General features: G+C 44.3%; 1 protein-coding gene across 3 annotated transcripts in view; it reads left to right on the top strand.

Annotated features, from left to right (window-relative positions):
* The window catches only part of LOC117816076 (SERTA domain-containing protein 2-like), a 17584-nt gene extending 6387 nt beyond the window's left edge, over positions 1-11197 (top strand). The window contains exons 2-3 of one of the 3 annotated variants that reach the window (XR_004631892.1): positions 8491-9555; positions 9596-9966. Coding sequence is in view for 2 of the 3 variants with exons in the window: in XM_034688176.1 (XP_034544067.1) it covers positions 8491-9466 (976 nt within the window). In the remaining variant the exon portion in view is untranslated. Of the gene's footprint in view, positions 1-8490 lie in introns of all 3 variants that reach the window. The other 2 variants (XM_034688176.1, XM_034688177.1) reach the window with 2 other exon arrangements.
* Positions 11198-11802: the final 605 nt, after the last annotated feature.

Genomic DNA, 11802 nt, shown 5'->3' with positions numbered 1-11802 from the left:
TTCTCTCTGACCACGCCCCCTCAGGAAGTGGATGTGCCTCGGCTCTCCAGCACGTTGATCTAATGTTTCCATGTTGTCTGAATATACACGGCTGCTCACAGACCCGCGTTACTTCAACCCTCTGAATCTGATCCAGAATCTGATCCTGACGGAGAGGCGCCTGCAGCAGGACCTTTCTGAACCATTGGTCACAGATTTAGTGTTTCTTGTTGTTTTATTTGTCAGTATGTAGACGTGTGTCTTGGTACACAGCTACCAACATGTAGCTATGTGGCTATGCTAACTAGCGCTAGCACTTTTCCATGAAAACTAAAAATCCTCCACTAGATCTTCAAATCTGCAGACGTGGGGAGTCAAAGCGACCTTTGTGTTTATTAAGACAGCCTACAACTAGCATGCCTCCCTCCTAAGCTCCTTGTTAGCACACATGTGTGCAGGGAATGAAAAACGGAGGAGGGGTTGAGTTGTATTTTATACAGTCTATGGGCTGAACAAGCTCCGAGCTCTGACTTCCTGTTACAGACCGGATGGCGTTGTGACGTATGAAAAAACACTGCAAACTGAAACGGCTGGTTTCAGCACACATTTACAGAAAGGTGGAGAAATCAGAACAGGGGCAGAATGGAGTCTTTTCATTCTCAGGGGGTTTGTAGACAGGGACACAGATTTCAGGGAGAGAACCATTAAAAAGTCAATTTTGCATGATATGTCACCTTTAAAAAAACAGCAGAAAATGTTTAAAAATGACCAAAACAAGCTTTTTAAGATTTAATAACGCTAACAGAAGTTAACCCGTAATATGATACCCGATACATCGCTAACAGTAATATCGTGATTCTGCGATAATTAACAAATTGCAACAATTCTTCGCAAAATCTGATTAACTGAAAAAAACAAATTGCCCCAAAAAGGAGAGCTCCATAATATCTATAAATTAAACTTTTATTATTATTATATTGAACGAATAACGACAATTTAACAATTTATTGCCTCATTGATATTTAGTCCCGCCCCTAATTATAACCCTTTATTTTAAAATAATGAGGTTTATTGAAGTGATATTTTAAATGTTGGTAAAAGCTAATTTATTATAAATGTTTTAGGGGCTTTAATAGCCTTAAAAAAGTGTTATACACATTCTGAACCTAAAAATATTAATGAGTTATGACTAATAACTTTTAGATCATATTAAAAACCATTCAAAGGGTCATAGACTGTATTAAACTTCATGTTTTAACCTGTAAAGCTGTAATAATTATATAAATTTGACCCTCTTTTGATTGATTATTAATCTGTGTCAGGTTTGAGACGCAGAGGAGTTAAGGGGAGGGACAAACAAAGGTCACTCAAGGTCACTATGAAGTGAATGATCCTGTCTGATCTGAGCAGATCAAGAATCCCCTGTGAGTATCTTTGTGAACGCGTGAAAGTTAAAGGACGTGAAGTCAGGTATCCTCGGGGTTGTGTTGTGGTGAGAGATCAGAAGCTCGGGAAGGGGTCAAAGGTCGGGGAGTTTCCTGGTGTGGAGTCAGCGTTTAAAGGGAAGAAGAAGAAGAATGTGGTCGAGCAGCAGCAGCAGCAGGCGGAGTCAGGGAGGGTCACAGCAGACTGACAGACGTTCACTCTGCCCTCAATACAATCAGCACTTTGTGTGTGTGTGTGTGTGTGTGTGTTACGTAAGGCTTCCACACTGGACTCACACACACTCTGCATGAAGCCAGTTACACACAGCGCTGATACGAGAGAGAGAGAGAGAGAGAGAGAGAGAGAGAGAGAGAGAGAGAGCTCAGAGTTCAGATTCTCTTAAAGTGCACACGGACAGATTACCTGGAGTCTGATGTTTACATGAAATAGTCTCCCATCCATCTACACCTGTCACTCAAATAAGCCCCGCCCCCAATTATACATCCATCTACACCTGTCACTCAAATAAGCCCCGCCCCCAATTATACATCCATCTACACCTGTCACTCAAATAAGCCCTGCCCCTAATTACACACTCATCTAAAATAAACAGGTGAGTTATATAACATGAGAAACCAGCTGCAGAGACTGAACCTGTTTCTGTTCCAGGCTGTGAACAGGTTTATCTCTAACAGGGGACTCTGTGGGGGCTGACTCACTGCTGGGGGGGGCAGCCTCTAGAGGACATTTGAGGAACTGCAGTTTTGGGCTGCTTCGTGAAAAGTTGTGTTAACTGTCTGGGTTTATGACCAAATTCCGTCACAGCACCAGATCTGATAGGTTTCTACTCTAGTCAGTGTGTTAACTTCCACTGGATCCGCTCCGTTGCGTTCCAGCACTCATTTCCTTTCCTTTCTTTCGTTCCCTTAGCGATCATTTCCTTTCCTCAGCTTTACATTCCTTAGCTTCTTTTTCCTCTCCTTCCCTTGGAGTTCCTTTCCTTCCCTAAGCTTTCCTTTTCTTTCCCTTAACGCTCATTTCCTTCGCTCATCTTTCCTTCCCTTACGGCTAAATTCCACCAGATCCGTCTCTGATCCGTCACAGCTCTGAATCTGATCGGTTTCTATTCTAGTCAATGTGTTAACTTCCACTGGATCCGCTCCGTTGCGTTCCGGCTGCGTCTCTGATCCAGCAGGTCAGAGTCCTCCGGATCAGATACTCAAGACTTCTATTGTTCCCGGATGCCGGAGCACGGCGCATCAATCTCAACAGAGCAGATGGAGCGGGACAGGAAGTCAGGTTTCACCAAAACAAGATGAAAACATCCGGTTAATTTTCAGAATAAAACACTCTGTGTTATCACCAGATCGTATTTCACTTAACTACAACAACAAACCAAAGTCATGATGAGCGGAGCCAGGCCTGGAGTCAACAGGTCAGAGGTTTTCAGAGGACCAGAAAGACAACATGGATGAGGAGAGGAGGAGGAGGAGGAGGAGGAAGAGGAGGAAGAGGAGGAGGAGGAGAGGAGGAGGAGGAGAGGGAGGCTCTTCTGAGAAACCGAAACATAAAAACACCCTGACACACACCGGGAAACATGACGGGAGCAAAACAGTGATGAGAACTTTGTTTGTGTTTCGACTGTATGAACATGATGACTCATACACACACACACACACACACACACACACACACACACACACACACAGAGAGAGAGGAAAACCCTGCTGAGCGCTGCAGAAGACACACTCATGATTTAAAGTAAAATCCACCTTCACTTCCTCCAGTTTCAGTTTCCCCTCCTCGCCCACACACACACACACACACACACACACACACACACACACACACACACACACACACACACAGGTTACAGTTACCGGCAGCAAAGAGGAACACACTCATCACTTGTGTTTTTTTAGCTATATTACTAATAACACACACACACACTCACACACACACACACACACACACTCACACACACACACACACACACACACACACACACACACACACACACACACACAGAGTGATAGATTCAAGTTTATTTGCTGAAAACAAAAAAAAAACATTATCTCTCTTTTTTTTCTTCTTCTGTGAATTAAAGACTCATTTTGAGCGCTCAGCAGAGACATGTTCCTACATGTCTGGCTGAGCGCTACACACACACACACACACACACACACACACACACACACACACACACACACACACACACACACACACACACACACACACAGACATCTTTAAACTCCTTCACTGAGTTTTTATCCGGTCATGAAACGGACTGAAGTGAAACCGAGGCGTCGCGTTGACAGAAACAAACAGACTCTCTGTGAGTGAGAACATGTGGTTACAGCTTTGTCCACAAGGGGGCGCCAACACAAACCAAGACTTCCTCAGGGGAGCTTTAACCATGCAAGGAAACAGCACCATGTTTCTTTTTTGGCGTAGTTCTGATTCGGGATGTTTCGTAGCAAAAACGTGGTCCTCCTCAGGCGTTACGTTTTCCATCATCGCTCTGTCACATGACACTGACGTGCAGCGAGAGGGAGCGAGTCTAAAGTCAGCACTGATTATTCCAATAATCGTCGAATAGATGCCAATGATTATTAAATAGTCTAGGCCTGAAATGCCGATCCCTGCTCTGGACTGACGTCAATGATTTGCACTCTCACATATGGTCCCAAATATATCTTGAAGTCACACCGGAGTGTGTACGACCAAAACAGTCACAGTTTCAAGCTGTGCTGAAGGTCAGAAAACTCTCCAAAGCAATTTATCTAATTCAAGGAAACACGGGGTCACAGAGTCTGAGGGTAGACCATGTCCCAGTGAGTCCACCAGCAGCAGGTCAGCGTCCTCATGCCTGTGCTGGTTCCTCGTGTCTCTGGTGGAGTGGTTATATGTCAGTTTAACCAGACACAGCCTACATACAACTTTACCTCCATTTACCAGATCAACATACTGACAAACCACGCCCACCACCTGATGACATCATCACCTGTGCTCCTTTACATCCAGGTAGTAGAGCTGCAGATACGTTTTAAGAAAAAGCTTTGAGAATTCATGAACCCAGAGGAACCAGAAGTCTCTGCTGCTGCAGGGACGGGAGCTCCAGAGCGGACCTGATGTTTATCTGAGTTTATGTAAGAAAGTCAGAATAAGAGCTTTTTGTTATCTGCACATGTCCGAACACGCTCCGATTCACTCCATTAAAAGTGTGACGGAGAGAGAATCACAGCAGAGCCAAGACCTGACGCTGCAGGCTCAGAGTCTCTGTGAGACCAGAGTCTCTGTGAGACCAGGATCACTACGCAAACACGAGAACCAGAGAAAAGATCCACATCAACCACGGAGGACTCGGAGCTGAGAGGCTGCTGGGGGTCTCAGAGGAGGGGAGGGGAGGGGTGACATGTTTGACCTTCAGCCAGCTGATCCCGAGTCGGTCTTTGTCACAAGATTTCAGACGTAGGTGAGGACTCGAGATGGTTGTGTGCCTCGTCCTGACGTGTCTGCTTCCTCTCTCTCTCTCTCTCTCTCTCTCTCTCTCTCTCTCTCTCTCTCTCTCTCTCTCTCTCTCTCTCTCTCTCTCTCTCTCTCTCTCTCTCTCTGTCACCTTTCACCTCTTCCTTTGGGTTGTCACAGCAGATGGGTCCCCTGAAGCTCCGCCCCCCCACATCTAAATGTTTAGAGTAGTGAGGAATTATCATATCTAAGAAGGGGTGTGTGTGTGTGTGTGTCAGCACATTCTGCTGCCTATTGGCTGCATAATCTGGAGGTCACAGGTTCAAATCCCCACCACCACAAACCTCCACCCACACAGCTGCCTCCATCAGCACTCCTTCACACATGTAGACCCAACATCAAGACCAGGATCAGATCCAGTCCCCTCTTCCAGACAGGACTCAGTCTGATCTCATCTTAATCCACCATGAGCAGAGACCTTTGCAGCATTTAGCAAGTTACAGTGGCAAGGACAAACTTCCTTTAACAGGCAGAAACCTCCAGCAGGACCAGACTCATGTTAGACACACATCTGCTGAGACCGTGTTGGAGAGAGGGATAGAGGGAGGTGAAGAGAGAGAGAGAGAGATGATAGTGGGGAGACGGATAGTAGTAGTTGTAGCAGCTGGAGTCTGGACCACGTCCACAGCAGCAGAGATCCAGAGGAACCTACGAGACAAGGGAGCTCAGGGACTCCAGAAAGGTCTAAGAAAAGAGAGAAGAGAGGGAGACCAGAAGAAAGAAAAAGAGGAGAATACATGGGGAAGGAATGACAGAAGGACAAAGAGAGAAAAAAAGAGGAAAAGAATGACAGGAAAAAGGAAGGCAGAAGAAAAGAGAGAAAGGAAGAAAGAAAGAAAGAAAGAAAGAAAGAAAGAAAGAAAGAAAGAAAGAACGAAAACACAAACAAAACAACAGATGGAGGCAGCAGTAGAGCAGTAACTCCTGTGTTCCTCTGGGTCAAACAGCTGTTTTTTGGACTGTAGTTTGGGAGCTTTAAAGAGAGAGTGAGTGTGTGTGTGTGTGTGTGTGTGTGTGTGTGTGTGTGTGTGTGTGTGTGTGTGTGTGTGTGTGTGTGTGTGTGTGTGTGTGTGTGTGTGTGTGTGTGTGTGTGTGTTCAAAGTCAGCTGACCTGCTCCCATGTGAGCCTCTGTCAGCTGGTCGGTGGGCGTTCGACACCTTCTGACTCCCTGAGCAACAAAACTCAGGAAACAGGCGACTTCCGCTCTGAAGACCACACACTGACAAAAACAGACACACACACACACACACACACACACACACACACACACACACACACACACACACACACACACACACACACACACACACACACAAAGTCACTTCTCACCCAGGTTTGTGGGGAAGCTCTCAGCTCTCTAGATCTTTACTTCATTACTTCATCCTGTCAGTGACCCACCCCTTCAAAATAAGAGCCTCTCTGTCTGCTGCTATGATTCTCCAAATGCAGTGACTTCCACTACAGAGTCATGTCTGTTTTTAATGCAGTGACTTCCACTACAGAGTCATGTCTGTTTTTAATGCAGTGACTTCCACTACAGAGTCATGTCTGTTTTTAATGCAGTGACTTCCACTACAGAGTCATGTCTGTGTTTAATGCAGTGACTTCCACTACAGAGTCATGTCTGTTTTTAATGCAGTGACTTCCACTACAGAGTCATGTCTGTGTTTAATGCAGTGACTTCCACTACAGAGTCATGTCTGTTATTAATGCAGTGACTTCCACTACAGAGTCATGTCTGTTTTAATGCAGTGACTTCCACTACAGAGTCATGTCTGTTATTAATGCAGTGACTTCCACTACAGAGTCATGTCTGTTATTAATGCAGTGACTTCCACTACAGAGTCATGTCTGTGTTTAATGCAGTGACTTCCACTACAGAGTCATGTCTGTTTATAATGCAGTGACTTCCACTACAGAGTCATGCCTGTGTTTAATGCAGTGACTTCCACTACAGAGTCATGTCTGTGTTTAATGCAGTGACTTCCACTACAGAGTCATGTCTGTTTTTAATGCAGTGACTTCCACTACAGAGTCATGTCTGTTTTTAATGCAGTGACTTCCACTACAGAGTCATGTCTGTTTTTAATGCAGTGACTTCCACTACAGAGTCATGTCTGTTTTTAATGCAGTGACTTCCACTACAGAGTCATGTCTGTGTTTAATGCAGTGACTTCCACTACAGAGTCATGTCTGTTATTAATGCAGTGACTTCCACTACAGAGTCATGTCTGTTTTTAATGCAGTGACTTCCACTACAGAGTCATGTCTGTTATTAATGCAGTGACTTCCACTACAGAGTCATGTCTGTTATTAATGCAGTGACTTCCACTACAGAGTCATGTCTGTGTTTAATGCAGTGACTTCCACTACAGAGTCATGTCTGTTTATAATGCAGTGACTTCCACTACAGAGTCATGCCTGTGTTTAATGCAGTGACTTCCACTACAGAGTCATGTCTGTGTTTAATGCAGTGACTTCCACTACAGAGTCATGTCTGTGTTTAATGCAGTGACTTCCACTACAGAGTCATGTCTGTTTTTAATGCAGTGACTTCCACTACAGAGTCATGTCTGTGTTTAATGCAGTGACTTCCACTACAGAGTCATGTCTATGTTTAATGCAGTGACTTCCACTACAGAGTCATGTCTGTTTTTAATGCAGTGACTTCCACTACAGAGTCATGTCTGTGTTTAATGCAGTGACTTCCACTACAGAGTCATGTCTGTGTTTAATGCAGTGACTTCCACTACAGAGTCATGTCTGTGTTTAATGCAGTGACTTCCACTACAGAGTCATGTCTTTTTATAATGCAGTGACTTCCACTACAGAGTCATGTCTGTTTTTAATGCAGTAACTTCCACTACAGAGTCATGTCTGTTTATAATGCAGTGACTTCCACTACAGAGTCATGTCTGTTTTTAATGCAGTGACTTCCACTACAGAGTCATGTCTGTTATTAATGCAGTGACTTCCACTACAGAGTCATGTCTGTTATTAATGCAGTGACTTCCACTACAGAGTCATGTCTGTTATTAATGCAGTGACTTCCACTACAGAGTCATGTCTGTTATTAATGCAGTGACTTCCACTACAGAGTCATGTCTGTTTTTAATGCAGTGACTTCCACTACAGAGTCATGTCTGTTATTAATGCAGTGACTTCCACTACAGAGTCATGTCTGTGTTTAATGCAGTGACTTCCACTACAGAGTCATGTCTGTGTTAAATGCAGTGACTTCCACTACAGAGTCATGTCTGTGTTTAATGCAGTGACTTCCACTACAGAGTCATGTCTGTGTTTAATGCAGTGACTTCCACTACAGAGTCATATCTGTTTTTAATGCAGTGACTTCCACTACAGAGTCATGTCTGTTATTAATGCAGTGACTTCCACTATGTAAAGTGTTCTCATGATGTCTCACTGGTCCTGGTGTGTTGTGTGTATCATGAGCGCCCTCTGCTGGTCAGAGTGGAGTGTTGCGCCCTCACTGTGATGCTCTCTGATAGATTGAGATGTGTTTGATCTCTCTAAGCTCTGTGTCTTCGCCTCCTCAGGTTCATGTTGGGTAACGGGGTGAAGAGGAAGCTGGGCGATGATGAGGACGGTTCAGAGGGAGACCTTCATCCTCTGGCGGCGGGGGGCGTGTCTCAGGCGTCCTTCACGCTGCAGCGTCAGACCGTCCTCAACATGTCGCTCATGAAGCTGTACCGCCCGCTGCTCGGCACTGACCTCCGCCTGCAGCGCCGCGTCCTCATCAACAACATCATCCGCAGCATCCATGATGACCTGAGACAGGAAGGAGGCGTGGGCGCTCTCTTCTTCGCCGCCGGACCTCCTGTGTCAGCTGACAGAGTGGCCAGACAAGCTCCGCCCCCTCCGTCCTCCTTCAGCATCCTCTCCTCGCCTCTGCTGGACTCCTGCCTGACGCCGGCCTCCCTGCTGGAGGAGGACCTGCCCATGTTCTTCACCCTGCCGCCCTCCTCCTCCTCCTCCTCCTCCTCCCCCCAACACCCCCACCTGCACCACTCCCCAAGACCGCCCCCAACTCCGCCCTCTCCCTCTCCGTCCCCCAAAGACAGCTTCTCCTCCGCTCTGGAGGAGATCGAAGAGCTCTGTCCTTCCTCTTTGTCTTCCAGACCTCCATCACCTCCTCCTCCTCCTCGGGTCACGTCTGATGTCATCATGAAGGAGGAGGAGGAAGAGGAGGAAGAGGAGGAAGAGGAGGGGCGGGACTTACAGGAGGAGAAGAAGAGGCTGGAGAAACCTCCTCCACTCCTCCCTCCTCCCGCTCCGTCCTCCACCTCCTCCTTCCTCACAGACTTCACGTTGGACGACGTCCTTTTCACAGACATTGACACGTCCATGTACGACCTCGGGCCCTGCCCGCCCCCTTCAGGAGCTCCGCCCACAAAGATGGCTCCCATGGTGATGTCTGGGTATGGAGCGACAGGGGGCGGGGGTCAGAACACGGCTTTTAAAATGGACCTGGCAGAGCTGGACCACATCATGGAGGTCCTGGTCGGCAGCTGAGAGGAAACGAGGCAACTTTTTATAACTTTGTATTATTGTAACGTTCAACGGATTCACACCGGCTTTAATCTGGAGGGTTTAATCTGGAGGTTTGATCTGGAGGTTTAATCTGGAGGTTTAATCTGAAAGGTTTGATCTGAAGGTTTGATCTGGAGGTTTAATCTGGACCTTTAATCTGGAGGTTTAATCTGGAGGGTTTAATCTGAAAGGTTTAATCTGGAGGTTTAATCTGGAGGTTTAATCTGGAGGTTTGATCTGAAGGTTTAATCTGAAAGGTTTGATCTGAAGGTTTAATCTGAAAGGTTTGATCTGAAGGTTTAATCTGGAGGTTTAATCTGGAGGTTTAATCTGGAGGTTTAATCTGGAGGGTTCAATCTGGAGGTTTAATCTGGAGGGTTTAATCTGGAGGGTTTAATCTGGAGGGTTTAATCTGGAGGGTTTAATCTGGAGGTTTGATCTGGAGGTTTAATCTGGAGGGTTGATCTGGAGGTTTAATCTGGAGGGTTCAATTTGGAGGTTTAACCTGGAGGTTTAATCTGGAGAGTTAAATCTGAAAGGTTTAATCTTAAATCTAATCTGGAAGGTTATTCTAAAAGGTTTAATCTGGAGGTTTAATCTGAAAGGTTTATAACCTGGAGGTTTAATCTGAAGGGTTTAATCTGGAGGGTTTAATCTGGAGGGTTTAATCTGAAGGGTTTAATCTGGAGGGTTATTCTAAAAGGTTTAATCTGGAGGGTTTAATCTGAAGGGTTTAATCTGGAGGTTTAATCTGGACTGTAAAATCTGGACAGTTTAATCTGGAGGTATAATTTGGAAGGTTAATCTTAAAGGTTTATTCTGAAGGTTTAATCTGGGGGTTTAATTTGAAGGTTTAATCTGAAGGTTTAATCTGAAGGTTTAATTTGAAGGTTTAATTTGAAGGTTTAATCCAGGTTCAGGAAAGCCTGTGTGAAGCCTGTTGCTCGTCTATGAAATGTAAATATTAAATATGTTTTTTTACTTTGTTGTTTCTACAAACCGGAGAAAATAACTCAGTGCCTTTTAAAATTTCTCTTCACTCTTTAAAGTCTTGTTCTTTATGAACGTGTGCTTCCAACATGTACTTCAGTCTCCTGACAGCAGGGGGAGACAGTGAGCCTGGCTCTGTCCTGATCTACACGTATTAGACATTTAAAGGTCTTTATTTACGAAGGGATGATGGAGTTTTGGAGTTTTGGCCAATCAGAATCGAGTGTTGTGACTTTAACTCGTCAAAATTTTTTTTTAGTAACTTCCGTGAAGCTTCTCTGTGTCGGTTGTCTCCTTACGAAATTATATTCGTCTTATGTAAATGTTTAAAAGTTTCACATGGAACCCGGAGTAAAAACGAAAACCCAAATAACGAATTTAAAAGAAACTCAATAAACGACGAGATTACGGTACTTTGAAATGTTAAAAACTTTTCATTTATTTTAACTTGAACGCTTTTATTTGTTCATAAGGACGTAAAATAATTCTTCTGAGAATACGTCCAGAAAAAAAGACGAAAAATTTAAAGACGTAAAATGTTAAAATGATTGCTAAACTTTTAACACGAAGTCTTCCAGCACTGATATGTTCGTGCACGAGAGAGAACCAGTTTTTATAAAATGTTAAATCTGAATGACAGTTTTTTAATATTTTTTAAAGTTTTTAAAGATCAATGATGTCGTCCTGATGATGTCAAATATTAAATCTGAATCCAGAGTGAAAGTCTTCTCTGTGTGAGCGTCTTTGTCTCCCCCTGCTGGACGGACGAGTTCACAGCAGGTCGTCAGTTTGTCTCACTATTGTTCTAAATGTTTGTTTGTTTGTTTGTTGTTGTTTATGTTTATGAACAGAGGGATGGGTTTGTTTGTTTGTTGTTGTTGTTTATGAACAGAGGGATGGGGTTGTTTGTTTGTTGTTGTTGTTTGTGTTTATGAACAGAGGGATGGGGTTGTTTGTTTGTTGTTGTTGTTTGTGTTTATGAACAGAGGGATGGGGTTGTTTGTTTGTTTGTTGTTTATGAACAGAGGGATGGGTTTGTTTGTTTGTTGTTGTTTATGTTTATGAACAGAGGGATTGGTTTGTTTGTTTGTTGTTGTTTATAAACAGAGGGATGGGATTGTTTGTTTGTTTGTTGTTGTTTATGAACAGAGGGATGGGGTTGTTTGTTTGTTTGTTTGTTGTTGTTTATGAACAGAGGGATGGGGTTGTTTGTTTGTTGTTGTTGTTTGTTTGTTGTTTATAAACAGAGGGATGGGATTGTTTGTTTGTTTGTTGTTGTTTATGAACAGAGGGATGGGGTTGTTTGTTTGTTTGTTGTTGTTTGTTTG

This window comes from Notolabrus celidotus, chromosome 7 (genome assembly GCF_009762535.1).
Source record: "Notolabrus celidotus isolate fNotCel1 chromosome 7, fNotCel1.pri, whole genome shotgun sequence".
Taxonomy (NCBI): Eukaryota; Metazoa; Chordata; class Actinopteri; order Labriformes; family Labridae; genus Notolabrus; species Notolabrus celidotus.
Note: the sequence above shows the minus strand (reverse complement) of the source record. Positions and strands in the feature narration are given on the sequence as shown.